This window comes from Dipodomys ordii, unplaced genomic scaffold (assembly GCF_000151885.1).
Source record: "Dipodomys ordii isolate 6190 unplaced genomic scaffold, Dord_2.0 Scaffold22, whole genome shotgun sequence".
Taxonomy (NCBI): domain Eukaryota; kingdom Metazoa; phylum Chordata; class Mammalia; order Rodentia; family Heteromyidae; genus Dipodomys; species Dipodomys ordii.
Window position 1 is genome coordinate 11663148 of NW_012267238.1, and position 15043 is coordinate 11678190.

A 15043-nucleotide genomic window follows, 5' to 3' on the forward strand; every position below is an offset into this window, starting at 1 on the left:
TTATAGTCCACTGCAGTGAGGATATATGTTGTTGGGGTGAGAAGGGTGGCAATACAGTAAGTAGGAAGAGCAGCCAGGTGTGGTGTGGTGGTGTGGTATGGTGTGGTGTGTATAGTTGTATGTGATAGTGCATGTCTGTCATCCCAGCTACTTTGTTGGAGGCTGCAGTGAGAGGATTGTGAATTTGAGGCCAGTGTTGGCTACACGGCATTGGCTAGCATATACAAGTCCCTGGGTTCAATCCCCAGTACAGTAAGTGAATAAATAGGGGGTGGAGTTAGGAGCCTGATTCATCCTGTTTTTTGGGTTGAACTAATGGGATATAGTATTCAGGCAGCAGAGTAAGTAAAATAATTGGGTTTTTATGTATAATTTGAAAGAATTGATGGATTTGCTAGTATATTAGATGGGAGGAGTGGCAGAAAGTATGTCAAGAATGTCCCCAAGGTTTTTTTTCTTGAAAACATGGATTAGAAAAAGTTTCCACTAAGATACAGAATACTGTGTAAGGAAAATGTGTGTGAGGAGGATGAGGAATTTTTTTTTGATGTGCTAAGTTAGAAATCTGGAGACACATACAAACACACATAGTGGATAAGCAGTGTGTCCTGCAGTTTTGGCAGATGGCTTTTAGTTGGGTTAGGACAGATGATCCATGATTGTGTGATCTTTGACAGCAGCTCAGCTCCTCGCACTAGGACTTCTTTCTCTTGATTTATTCTGGCTGCTTGAGCACTGCCTTGCTTCTCCACAGTCAGTGTTTACATGTACATTGGGCTTATTCCAAAGAAATAAGAGGGGTAAAGACTTCATTAGTGGGGTTTTTTGTTTTTGTTTTTGCCAGTCCTGGGGCTTGAACTTAGGGCTTGGGCATTGTCGCTGAGCTTGTTTTGCTCAAGGCTAGCACTCTACCACTTGACCTACAGTGCCACATCCGGCTTTTTCTGTGTATGTGGTACTGAGGAATTGAACCCAGGGCTTCATGCATAGTAGGTAAGCACCCTACCACTAAGCCACATTCGCAGGCCCTTCATTAGTTTTTGAAATTGTTGCTTCATAACAACTTTTTGTTGTAAAAGGTTTGGATTACTCAGTCTGAGCCAATATGCTTTTAGAATTCTTTTTTTTTTCTTTTTTTGTCAGTCATGGGGCTTGAACTCTGGGCCTGGGCGCTGTACCTGAGCTCTTCAGCTCAAGGCAAGTGCTCTACCACTTGAGCCACAGCACCACTTCTACCACTTCCCCGTTTTCTGAGTGAATTATTGGAGGTAAGAGTCTCATGGCCTTTCCTGTATGGGCTGGCTTTGAATTGTAATCTTCAGATCTCAGTCTCCTGAGTAGCTAGGATTACAGGCATGAGCTACCACGCCCAGCTAACTTTTAGAATTCTTTAAATTTCTTGTTTGTTCATGTTGTTCTTATTTCATTAGTCCTTCAAAGTCTTAGAAATAACTTAAAAAATTATGTTCAGAGATCTGTGCCTTGAGTTCAGTGTGTATCTTACTCATTTCTGTCCTCAATCCCTCTTCCTGTCTTGTGCTCTGTGTGCTCCCATCATCCCATTTCAGGGCAAGGATCCAGGGGTAGGGTCTATTCATCCTTGTCCTTCAAAATGGCTGCTGGAGGGCTTGTTCATGAGTTGCATTATTTCAATGAGAATTTCTTAGATTTCTTTGCCCATCCTTTGTACTCCTCAGCTGTCAATAATTTCCTCACTTGCTCTGTTTCCTTAAGGGATTTTTTTTTTTGCTTCAGGAATAGCATCAGAGTTGGCCCAACACAGGTTCTAAACCTGTGCAAAGGCATGGACAAAGACCTTCCCTTGGAAATGCAAGCAAAAATCAGGAGCACAGCATCCCATAGTTCTTTTTCCTTTAGCAATTTTGCAATTTCACTGTGTGATTCACTAATTCTGTCTCTATGACTGCTGTCAACACAAATATAACAGCTTGGGTATTAATGTAATAGTGTTTCCACAATGGTGTTTTCCACAAACATCCCAGATAGTGAATTTTAAATTTTTTTTTTTTGGGTCCGGTCGTGGGGCCTGAATTCTGGGCCTGGGCGCTGTCCCTCAGCTCTTCAGCTCAAGGCTAGTGCTCTACCACTTGAGCCACAGCGCCACTTCCGGCTTTTTTCTTTTTGCTTATGTGGTGCTTAGGAATCAAACCCAGGGCCTCATGCATGCAAGGCATAGATTTGAGTAAATTTTATTTATTTTTATTTTTATTTTTTTGAGGTCCTGTCATGGGGCTTGAACTTTGGGCCTGGGCACTGTCCCACAACTCTTCACCTCAAGGAAAGCACTCTACCACTTAGCCACAGTGCTACTTCCAGTTTTCTGGTGGCTTGTTGGAGATAAGAGTCTCACAGACATTCCTGCCTGGGCCGGCTTTGAACTGCAATCCTCTTCTCTCAGCCTCCTGAGTGGCTAGGATTATGGGTGTGAGTCATTGGCGTGAGGCCTTATACCGTTTCAACTTAAACTAAATAGTAGTTTTTCTATCACTATCTAAACTTAATGTAACAACTCGAATTTTCATTTTTGGTCCGGTGTGAATTCCATTGTCCTTTGCAAAAGATCTCTCTATACTCATGGTAAGTACACCCATTCATCCATGTAGTTTAGTGTTCTCATATCTCTAGAAGATGGCTATCTAAGACATGGTGGCAGAGAGAATGCACAGTTCTCCTTTGGGGAAAAGTCCCTTTCATAGGGGCAAGGATAAGAATTATAGCTAATGTATTGTTTGTTTTTTCAAGTTATTTAAATTACAATTTTAAAATTAAATTTTTCTTTTGCCTTTTACCTATAGTTCACCTAGCAGCCATGGAAGGCCACCTTCACTGTTTTAAATTCCTAGTCAGTAGAATGAGCAGTGAGAAACAAGCTTTAAAAGCCTTCAATGATAATGGAGAAAATGTATTGGACCTGGCCCAGAGATTCTTTAAACAGAACATTGTACAGTTTATCCAGGGGACTGAGAATGAAGGAAATAATGCAGAAGATCAGGAAAGTAAGTAATTAGCCTGAAATGTGATAATAATAATAATACAAATGAGTAGAATCTATGTACTATAAGGCAACTTATAAGGCAGATATTACATTGACATTTATTATATATTATTATCCACACATTAATCCAAATTTTATTACGAACATTCTAGACAAATGTATATAAATATTAACTAAAGAGTGCTGTTTGTATCACAAAAGAATAAAAAAAATTTTTTTTTTTGGGTCCGGTCGTGGGGCCAGAACTCTGGGCCTGGGCAGTGTCCCTCAGCTCTTCAGCTCAAGGCTAGTGCTCTACCACTTGAGACACAGCGCCACTTCCGGCTTTTTTCTTTTTGCTTATGTGGTGCTGAGGAATCGAACCCAGGGCCTCAGGCATGCAAGGCAAGCGCTGTACCACTGAGCCACCGAGAATAAAATATTTTGAAGTTGAAGTTGCCTATTTCTTTTCTTTTTCTTCATCCTCAAGATAAATTATCATTTACCTTGGATTTATTAGTTCATCCTATGTTTATATCTTAGATATATGTATACACACATATATATTATGCTATTTAAAAATATATACTATGTATATACATAGTATATAGACATATTCACAATAACATATAGCATTGTTTATTTGTATTTATTAGCAAGTCTAAGCTGTTGTAACAAATGGCTTAAAAGATATAGAAGTTTATTTCTTGTATTGGGAGCCCAGATTAAAGAGTAAATCTGTTTGTTAGAGGTTTACCCTCTTCCATATTCTTTCTGTGTTTGCTGAAATAGTGAATATTTTGATTCATAGGTTTAGCATTTCCAGGTCATATGGCTGCCTTTAAGGGTGATTTAGCAATGCTGAAGAAATTACTAGAAGATGGAGTGATCAATTTTAATGAGCGTGATGATAATGGATCAACTCCAATGCATAAAGGTGAGTTATTGTAGTCTTAATTGATTTTGAGTTCAGATACAGTAGCTGCTGAATTCACTTTTTTTTTTTTTTTGTCGGTCATGGGGATTGAACTCTGGGCTTGGGCGCTATCCCTCAGCTCTTCAGCTCAAGGCTAGCATTCTACCACTTGAGCCACAGCACCACTTTTTTCTGGTGGTTTATTGTAGATAAGGGTCTCATGGACTTTCCTGCCTGGGCTGACCTTGATTGAACCACAGTCCTCAGATCCCAGCCTCCTGAGTAACTAGGGTTACAGGCGTAAGCCACCAGGGCCCAGTGGAATTTACTTTTAAAGTAACTATTTCATCAAAAACATGCCCTAGTGGATATCAGTCTACATTACATGGTAAACTGATGACTAATTCCAGTTCATTGTCACATGCCTTTTGTGATGCTAGCCAGCTACACACTGATGGTCACATTTGAAGTAATGTCAGTAAGATTTCTTTTGTGTCATTGTTATGTTAGGGAAGATGTAAAAATGTCCTTGTAGAAATTTTTTTTGTTTTTTTGGGGGGGGGTCTAGTCATGGGGCCTGAACTCTGGGCCTGGGCCCTGTCCCTCAGCTCTTCAGCTCTAGGCTAGTGCTCTACTACTTGAGCCACAGTGCCACTTCTGGCTTTTTTTTCTTTTTGCTTATGTGGTGCTGAGGAATTGAACCCAGGGCCTCAGGCATGCAAGGCAAGTGCTCTACAACTGAGCCACCTTCCCAGCCCCCCCTTGTAGAAATTTTTTTTTGTTGGTTTTTCCTGGTGGTTAATTGGAGATAAGAGTCTCATGGACTTTCCTGCCTGGGCTGGCTTTGAACCACAATCATCATATCTCAGCCTTCTGAGTAGCTAGGATTACAGGCGTGATCCACCACTGCCCGGATGGGAAACATTTTTTAGATGATGTATTAGCTGGGTATAGTGGTACAAGTCTGTAATCCCAGCATTTAAGAATCTAAGCCCAGGAAGATTATGAGCTCAAAATCAGCTCTGACTGCAGAGCAAGACCTTTTCTCAAGATAGCAAAAGACTGGTTGGCTTATACTAAAATATTTGTTTTTTGAAATCATTTTTTAAAAAGTTATAACAATTTTCTTTTTTCTTGTTATTATAAAGGTGATAAACAGAGTAGTTAGAGTTGAAAAGCTAGGTAATGAGTATATTTCTTTTTAGATAATGGTTCCTCCTTCCCTTACTTCCTGCTTTTCCTTCCTATCTTCATCCATAAGTTGTATAGTTCATTTTCAGCATGGTGTCTAGTGAGTACCACTACTCCATGAGACTCATATCTCAGAATTTTCTTCTTTAACTCTTCTGTACAAAAATGATTTTTCACAGAAATATCTATGAATATTATTAGATTTGAGTAAATTTTATTTATTTTTATTTTTATTTTTTTGAGGTCCTGTCATGGGGCTTGAACTTTGGGCCTGGGCACTGTCCCACAACTCTGCAGCTCAAGGCTAGCACTCTACCACTTGAGCCACAGCGCCACTTCCGGCTTTTTTTCTTTTTGCTTATGTGGTGCTGAGGAATCAAACCCAGAGCCTCAGGCATGCAAGGCAAGTGCTCTACCACTGAGCCACCTTCCCAGCCCCTGAGTAAGTTTTAAAGATACCTGACACTGTTCTCTTCTTCCCTTCATGTAGAATTCTGTAATACATATTTGTAATAAATATGACTTGTAATGAATATTTAAGGTCAGGAAAGTTTTAAAGTGGGCTATTTATTTGTTAGTTGGTTCTGAGTAGGAGAACCAGAGGAGTAAAAGTGAGCAAGACATGACATGAGTGAAGGGTGGGGGAGAAGTTAAGTAGGGAGCGAGGTGAAGGTAGGGAAAGGAATGGGAGGAAAGGGAGAGAGAGAAGATAGAGTCAAGTCAGTCAGAGAAAGACAAAACAAGAGTTTTTATAGACATTTTCCAGTGTAGCTTTGGGTTTGTCATTGAATATGGCTCAATTAGTATTGGAAGTGAGTTGACTTAATTAATCAATTAATTAATTAATTTAGTATCATCTTGGAGCTTGAATTTAGGGCATGGGTGCTGTGCCTAAATTTGTTGCTGAAGGCTAGTGCTCTACCACTTGATCTATATAGCTCCATGGTCCATTTCCATTTGTGTGTGTGTGTGTGTGTGTGTGTGTGTGTGTGTTTAATTGGAGATATGAGTCTCGTGGACCTTCCTGTCTGGGCTGGCTTCAAACCATGACCCTAAGATCCCAACCCCTGAATAGCTAAGTTTATAGGTGTAATAAGCCACAGGTGCGTGGCAGAAGTGAGCTCACTTTTATGACATCAAATTCATAACATTGTTTCAAACTTTTTTTGTCTATAGAGCTTATTAAGAGTGTTCTCCTGGCCTCAAAGTAAATTGTGACTTCTTCCTCTCCGTTTAAGTTAAATTTTTTTGATATATTTTGCAAATTAGTGTTTTTTGTTTTGCTAGTCCTGGGCATAATAAATTCAGGGCTTAGGTGCTATCCCTGACCTGCTTTTGTTCAAGTCTAGTGCTACCACTTGGGTCACAGCTCTACTTCCAGCTTTTTTTTTTTTTTTTTTTTGAGATATGAGTCTCATGGATTTTCTTGTCCAGATTGGAGTCAAACCTCAATCCCCAGCTCTCAGCATCTTTGAGTAGCTATTACAGGCATATGTGTGATTTTTTTTAACATCACCATAGTGCTTGCTTGCACTATGGAGACATAATGAGATCTACGTCTATTAGACTTTTTTTTAAATCGGTTATGGGGCTTGAACTCTGGGCCTGGCCACTGTTCCTGAGCTCTTAAGTTCAAGGCAAGTGCTCTACCACTTGAGCCACAGCATGACTTCCAAGATTTACATCTATTAAATCTATTTAAATCTAACTATGAATCAAATTGTAATTAATGGCAAAAATTTGATTATTAAAATACATGTGAGGGACAAAAGTTACTAAGGATCAAATTATTGAAGTGTTCATGGGGATTTAGTAATAAAACTTTATGTTTATATGACACTCAACAGGGCTTTATCACATGTAGTTTTCATTGCAATTAGAGTTCACTTAATAGTGCTGTCCAAAATTTATAAAATTGTTACTAGTAACAACACTTTTTTGTATTTCCTGTTTTCCTTTTTTTAAACAGCTGCTGGACAGGGCCACATAGAGTGTTTGCAGTGGCTAATTAAAATGGGAGCAGACAGTAATATTACTAACAAAGCAGGAGAGAGACCCAGTGATGTGGCCAAGAGGTATAGATTCCTTTATGTTTTGCTCCTTTCTTTTGATTTTAAAGTTCTGCATGTGCTCTTATATACTTAGAAATTTCCAAGACTTTAGTGGAATTTTAGGACTTAATCTAGTGCTGATGGAATCACCATTTTAAAACTGAATTTGACATTTGGTTTTGTATCAGCTCTTCTCTAGAAAGCAGCAGTTATCAACTGTTAGGAAGGATTATTTAAAAATGAAGGGAAAGATTGTCACATTGACCACATAATATTTAAGGAGGTCACGATCAGGAATGCTAAACATTCTGCAGTGATTAGAATAATGGTTTATAATGAATTATTCCAACCAAAATTAAATGTAATGCTCTGTGAAGATAAAAAAGAGTAACCCAATAGTGATAACAGAAAAAAAATCACAAGAGTTTTGAAACATATTTAGGGATTTGCGTTTGGATTTAATGTAGCACGTGTTAACCAATAACACCAGTCCATTGAGGTCAGGTTCTCAAAGAATATTTAATCCACATTTATTTGTCCATTTGATGGTTCTTCCATTCAACTTCCTGCCTACTTACCATGGGTTACTATGGTTTAGGTTACCATGGTTAGAAATCAGAATACAAAGATGAGAAAAACAGTCTTCTGCCATTAAGGAGTCATGTAATATCCATTTTGACTGGAATGAGATAGAATCTCAATGTAGTTTGGATTTGTATTTTTCTGATGGCAAAAATTCTTGAAGCTTTTTCATGTATTAATTGTCCAGTTGTAACAATTTGAAACAATTTCAGTTTGTAAGCCCATTTTTTTATTTTAATTTTTTTTTTTGGGTCCGGTCGTGGGGCCTGAACTCTGGGCCTGGGCGCTGTCCCTCAGCAATTCAGCTCAAGGCTAGCACTCTACCACTTGAGCCACAGCGCCAGTTCCGGCTTTTTTTCTTTTTGCTTATGTGGTGCTGAGGAATCGAACTCAGGGCCTCATGCATGCAAGGCAAGTGCTCTACCACTGAGCCACCTTCCCAGCCCCTGTAAGCCCATTTTTAAATTGAATTATTTGCTCTTTTTTTGTGGTACTGCAGTTTGAACTCAGAGCCTCCTACCTGCTAGGCAAGTAGGGACTCTGTTGCATAGCCACACCCACAGCCTGTTTTTGCAGTGGTTATTTTTATTTTTTTTACTGAGATCAAGTGATTACATAAATTACACAAATTTCATAGTATTGTGGGATAGTGATACTTAAAGTCACAAACACATTATCATGGTCTATAAAGCTTATGGACACTACAAACTTTGACACTACAGCTGTTTTTCCCAAATCAGGTAATATGTACATTTCTTTCATTTTGCTTAGTGTAAGCTGTTCTCTCTTTCTCTCTCATTTCCTCCCTCCCATTGCTGCCCTTGAGTTGCTTAGTTCACTTTCATCAATGTCCAATGTAGCTGATGGCCCCTCTGTTGTATCCTCCCCGCCCCGCCCACCCCTATTTTCCTCTGATTCTGTGCCTTCCTCCTAGCTTTCCTCAGATGTGTACATGTACATATCATATGTGAGGTCAAGAACATGGAATTATTTGAAATGGTACAACAAATTAAGAAGAGGTCCTTTGTTTCTTTAGTCCTGTTTACTTTGTCATATCTCCTTGCATTCTGAGTTTAACATTGCATTGGTTATTTTTGAGACAGGGTTTTGCTTCCTTCCTGGGGTGTAGGATGTATGCCTGGACCATAATTCTACTTCTCACATCCCATCATAGTTGGTTACTACTTCCAACTTCTCTTGATATGAAGTTTCACAGACTTTTTTTCTTCATAGATTGACCTGGAACCTCAGTCTCTGTTTCAACCTCCTACATAGCTAGGATGATAGGAGTGAGCTACAACACATTTCTCATATGGGAAGGGGTCTTTGTGAACTTTTCTGCTGGATTAGCTTCAAATTGCAGTCCTCATCTCAGGCTCTCATGTAGCTAGGATTATAGGTATGAGCTACTGGTACCTGGAGTAGGTAGGTAAAAATGAATAATAAAGTCTTAATGATAAAGAAAAGAGGGAGAATAGGGAAAGGAAAAGAGAAAAGCAAGATAGAAAAAAGAAGAAAAGTATATGGCATGTAGATTTGAGAAATAATATTGAAGAAAACAAAGCAAATACAAACCAAACAACAACAAACCAGACTAATCAATAGCTCTTTCTTGCTGAGGAGAGGTGGTAGAGTTATGTGGATTTTCCTCCAGCTTTCTCATTTTGAGGGTTTCAAGTGTGTCTCCATTTCTACCAAATGTCTCTGGAGCTCTGAGAGTGGAGAAGGGATCAAAGCACTCTATTCTGGGGGCAGGATATGAGGTATGGCTATTAAGTGATCTTAACCACACCTTTTTCTGCCCCAGCATATATCCACATACACCTGGTCTCTCATCTTCCCAAATGGAATTTCCAAATGCAAGTACTCTTTACCTCCTTTGCCCCTCAGCCTGCAATGGCTACCATGTAGTTACAAGTCTTTGAGCCTACATGTAAGTTACAACCAGTATCTTGGAGACCCACACTGACTCTTGCTTTTTAGCTAGTAAAGGGGAGAGGAAGTTGGGACTTGAAAATATAAAAATGCTATCCCATCCCTGCTCTCCATAAGATTTGATGGTAAGACTGTACTTTAAAATGATTACTCACCACAGCACCTGTAAGCAAGCTAGGCATTGCAGAGAACCCTTTTCCAGTCTTGTTTCCAGTCCTGTGGACAAGATCTTTTGTCTTTATCATATGTTTGTGCCTGTGGAGCTCACTGAGACATTTTTTTTGGCTTAACATTAGGCATTGTGTTGCGGAGTGCCCAATATTAGTGTTCTTTTTTTCCTTCCAAATCTAAAGTCTAATATTCATGGATTTCATCTGTTTCTTCAGTCTACTGTAAAAAATGGGCTCCAGTGCCTTCCTATACCATTCCACTTCTCCCTATATCCTCACGCCTGATGTGTTTATTTCAAGATGCAGAAATGTGCTGGATACCTATAATCCAATGTCTTCCTTTGTTCTCTTCCTTTCTCAACTATATAATGTTCTTCATAAGTTTTGTTTGTTTGTTTCTTTTTGTTGTTGGTGTGGGGCTTGAATTCTGGGTGCTATCCCCGAGCTCTTCAGCTCAAGATGATGCTCTACCACTTGAGCCACCATGCACTTCTGGTTTTCTGGTGGTTAATTGGAGATAAGAGCCTCATGGACTTTCCAGCCTGGGCTGGCTTTGAACCTCAATCCTCAGATCTCAGCCTCCTGAGTAACTAGGCTACATAAGTTTCTTAATGAATTTTGTTTGCACAGTGTTGGGAATGCAACCCAGGAATTCAGGCATACTAGGTAAACACTCTAAGCAACTAACCTTTATTACTTTATTTATAATAGATATAATAGATAAATCGATATATGTATTATAAATAATATAGATATAAGATATATATAATAGATAAGGATGTGTTAAGTGTGTGATTATATAGTTATGAGGAAAATATTTTTGTTTATAATTATGTCCCAAGACAGTATTAAATATGCTACATAGCAAAATTGTTGAAAAAAGTTTCATGTAATCATAACAACAAACCTCTTAAACCAAGAATTTATTATTGGAAGGTTCAGAGATATGAGAAAGAAAGAACAAAGAGAATAGAAGATATGGACTAGACAAACCATTACTTTTTCCTTAAATTTCAAACTCTTGCCAAATGCTTTGGGTTGAGTGAGGGATGAAGATTAAAATTCAATGTACATTCTATAAAATTGTGAAAATTAAGAGAAGGGGGTGGGTTTGGGAAGGGATAGGGAGAATAATGAAAAGAGTGACATTGATTAAGAGTCATTGTATTCATATAGTAAGTACTTTGATGAATGGCAACTCCTTTGTACAATTAAAGATTAAAATAAAATATAGAGGTTAGATCTATAGTTGGCTCTAAAACTGGAACCAGAGCTAAATATATCATCTGAACTGGGCCAACCTAAGGCAGTAAATATGCAGAATAAAGTAGGGTGGTTCTGATCCTCAAATCAAGTGAGTAGTGCTATTTGGTGGACACCAACATTCATTTGATAGTGGCTCTCCACTTCCAGTGGATTGTGTGTGTGTGTGCATTCAAATGTGCATACTTGCTTGTGTATGCCAGTACTGGGACTTGAATTCAAGGCTTTGAGATCTTGCTCAGATTTTTAAAAAATTGCAGCTAGCACTCTTCCACTTAAGTGATGTCTCCAGTTTTGTTTTTTTGCTAATTGGAGAATCTTAACGAGCCAGGTGCCAGTGGCTTATTCCTGTAATCCTATCTACTTAGGAGGCAGATATCTGAGGATGTCTTCAAAGCCAGCCCCAGCAGGAAAGTCTGTGAGATTCTTAATCTCCAGTTAACCACCAAAAAGCCAGAAAAGGATTACTGGCTCAAGTGACTGCTAGCCTTGAGCAAAAATACTCAGGGACAGCACCCAGGTCCTGAGTTCAGGTCCCAGGACTGGCACCAAAAAACGAGTTGCAAGGGTTTGTCTGCCTGGGCTACCTTTGAACCTTGATTCTCAGATTTCAATCTCCTGAGTAACTAGGATTATGTATGTGAGCCACTGGCACCTGGCTTCCAGTGGATTTTACCAGTAAAAATTAGGGAATCAGTTTTCATATAAATACTAGTTAGTGTCAAGTAACTGAGTTTCCTATATAATAAATATATGTCATATGTCACATTGATACTGACCTTCAGATAGATTTGTTCCTTGGCTGTGAGATGAGTTGATGGAAGAACCTACAGAGTGGAATTGCCTAAGTGTAAACTGCAGTTTTAATGTGAAGAAGATGGTGAATCTGGCTTACTGTTGATTCCTTTCTACAGATTTGCTCATTTGGCAGCAGTGAAGCTATTAGAGGGATTACAGAAATATGATATCAATGATCTGAATGAAATTGATGACAATGATATGAAATTTTTTATAAGGCATGGTGTTGAGGGAAGCACTGATGCCAAGGATGACTTAAGTCTGAGTGAATCTGAAAAAACAGATGCCAGAAGTAAGTATGTAATCTTTGTTGTGATTTATCCTCTCAGAAATAATATAGCTACTTTTTTTTTTTTTGGTCGGTCATGGGGCTTGAACTCTGGGCTTGGTCACTGTCCCTCTCTTCAGCTCAAGGTGAACACTCTACCACTTGAGCCACAGTGCCACTTCCAGTTTTCTGGTGGTTAATTGTAGATAAGAGTTTCATGGACTTTCTTTGCCCAGGTTGGCTTTGAACCGAGATTCTCATATCTTGACCTGATGAGTAGCTGCGATTACAGGCATGAGCCACTGACGCCTGGCCAACATTACTACTTTTAACTACAAGTTTGGAAAGTACTGTAAGGCAAATAATGTCTGAAAATTATATATGTATAATATATAAAATTAGTTTATATGTACTATACTGCTAATATATGTATGTATTGGTATGTGTTTTTTTCAATTTTGCTATAATTATATTACACTTAAAATTTTTATTTTTCTTTTTTTATATATCTTCCTTTTATTGTAAAGATGCTGTACAGAGGGGTTACAGTTACATGAGTAAGGAAGTGAGTACATTTCTTGTCGAAGATTGGTACCTACTCCTTTGTTTTTCTCCCATTATCCCTTCCTTCCCCACTCATTCTTTGTCCTTGTTTCAGCATTTTGTTATTCCCCTTTCCTTCCCCAAGTTAGATAAATGTATATATAAGACTCAGAGTACCAGAATCAAAGACAGTGATTGCCAGGGATAACCAATGGAAAAAGAAAAACAAAATAAAATTAAAAGAAGTAGGGCTGGGAAGGTGGCTCAGTGGCAGAGCACTTGCCTTGCATGCCTGAGGCCCTGGGTTCAATTCCTCAGTACCACATAAGCAAAAGGAAAAAAGCCAGAAGTGGTACTGTGACTCAAGTGGTAGAGCGCTAGCCTTGAGTTGAAGAGCTGAGGGACAGTGCCCAGGCCCAGAGTTCAGGCTCCACGACTGGACCCCCCCCCCCAAAATAAAAGAAGTAAGCAGATACAGTACATTGGTAAGAATAAAGTTAACAACCAAAAAAAAGGCCTGTTCTTTCCGTGTCTTGTTCATTACAATTAGCATCATTTTGTATGGTCATATGTACATAGCTATTGAGCTATTGTGATTCTCTGCCAGACTATCCTAGACATATACTAATAATGATAATGGCCATTCCAACTGGGGTGAGGTGGAATCTCAATGTTGTTTTGATTTGCATTTCTTTTATGGCCAGTGATGTTGAACTATTGTGTCTATTGGCCATTCTTATTTCCTCTCTAGAGAAGTCTCTTTTTAATTCTTAGCCCCCTTATTAAGGGGGTGGTTGGGTTTTTTTTTGCATTTGTTATTGGGGTATTATTTTTTTTTTGAGCTCTAGGTATATATATATATATTTTTTTTGGGTCTGATTGTGGGGCCTGAACTCTGGGCCTGGGCGCTGTCCCTCAGCTCTTCAGCTCAAGGCTAGCGCTCTACCACTTGAGCCACAGCGCCACTTCCGGCTTTTTTTCTTTTTGCTTATGTGGTGCTGGGGAATCGAACCCAGGGCCTCATGCATGCAAGGCAAGCGCTCTTCCACTAAGCCACTTTCCCAGCCCTTCTAGGTATATTTTTGATATGAGACCCTTGCCTGTTGTATAGATAGTGAAGATCTTGTCCCAGTCTGTGGGCTTTCTATTTATCTTGCTAGCTATGTCCTTTGCACTGCAACTTGATGTGATCCCATTTACCAAGGCTTTCTTTGAGGTTTTTTTTTGTGTGTTTCTGGATCTTTATTTAGGAAGTTTTGATCTTTGCTGAGGAGCCCTAGCATATCCCCTATCCATTCCTGTAATATTTTCAGGGTTTCTGCTTTCCCTTGAGTTCTTTGATCCATTTGGAGCTGATTCTGGTGCAGGGTGATATATAAGAATCTAACTTCAATTTTCTACATGTGTATAGCCATTACTGCTAGTACCATGTGTCTTGAAGAGGCTGTCTTTCTTCCATCTGTGGGATCATGTCTGGGTCTTCAGTTCTATTCCATTGGTCCTCAGGCCTCTTCCTGTGCCAGTACCAAGCTGTTTTTGTAACTACAGGCTTTATAATAGAGTTTGAAGAGTGGTATTGATATTTGTCCAGCACTGTTCCTCCTGATGAGGATTGTTTTTGTTGTTTGGGGCCTTCTATTGTTCCATATGAATTTTTGGATTGCTTCTTCTATTTCATTAAAGAATGTTCTGTGATATTTATACATATTGCATTGAATTTGAGATAGCTTTGAAAGGATTGCCATTTTCACGGTGTTAATTCTTCCAATCCAGGAACATGGGAGGTTTTTTTCCCACTTTCTATATCTGCTTTAATTTCCTATTTATTTTATTTTTTGTCAGTTGTGGGGCTTGAACTCTGGGCCTTGGCACTGTCCCTCTTCAGCTCAAGGCTACCACTCTACCACCTGAGCCACAGTGCCACTTCGGTTTTCTTAGTGGTTTATTGGAGATAAGAGTCTCATGGACTTTACTTCCCAGGCTGGCTTTGAACCACAATCCTCAGATCTCAGCCTCCGGAATAGCTAGGATTACAGGTGTGAGCCACAGGCGCCCAGCAGTTTTTAAAGTTTTCATCATTAGAGGTCTTTGACCTCTGGGATGTAGCTCAGTGGCAAAGCACTTGCCTAGCAAGTGCAATGTCCTGGGTTCAATCCCCAGTACCAAAAAAAAAACAAAAAAAAAGAGGTCCTTGACCTGTTTGGTTAAGTTTTTTTCCTAGGTATTTTATTTTATATTTTTTAATTGTGAAAATACCATACAGAGGGGTTACAATTACATGGGCAAGATAATGAGTACATTTCTTATCAAGCATTTTTGCCTCCTCCATTG

At 39.1% G+C, this 15043-nt stretch overlaps 1 protein-coding gene across 1 annotated transcript in view; it reads left to right on the forward strand.

The window, feature by feature from the left end:
- The window catches only part of Ankrd42 (ankyrin repeat domain 42), a 53405-nt gene that overhangs the window by 25034 nt on the left and 13328 nt on the right, over positions 1-15043 (forward strand). The window contains exons 7-10 of the mRNA XM_013013978.1: positions 2817-3017; positions 3807-3932; positions 7072-7177; positions 12018-12193. Coding sequence (XP_012869432.1) covers positions 2817-3017; positions 3807-3932; positions 7072-7177; positions 12018-12193 — 609 coding nt within the window. The remainder of the gene's footprint in view (positions 1-2816; positions 3018-3806; positions 3933-7071; positions 7178-12017; positions 12194-15043) is intronic.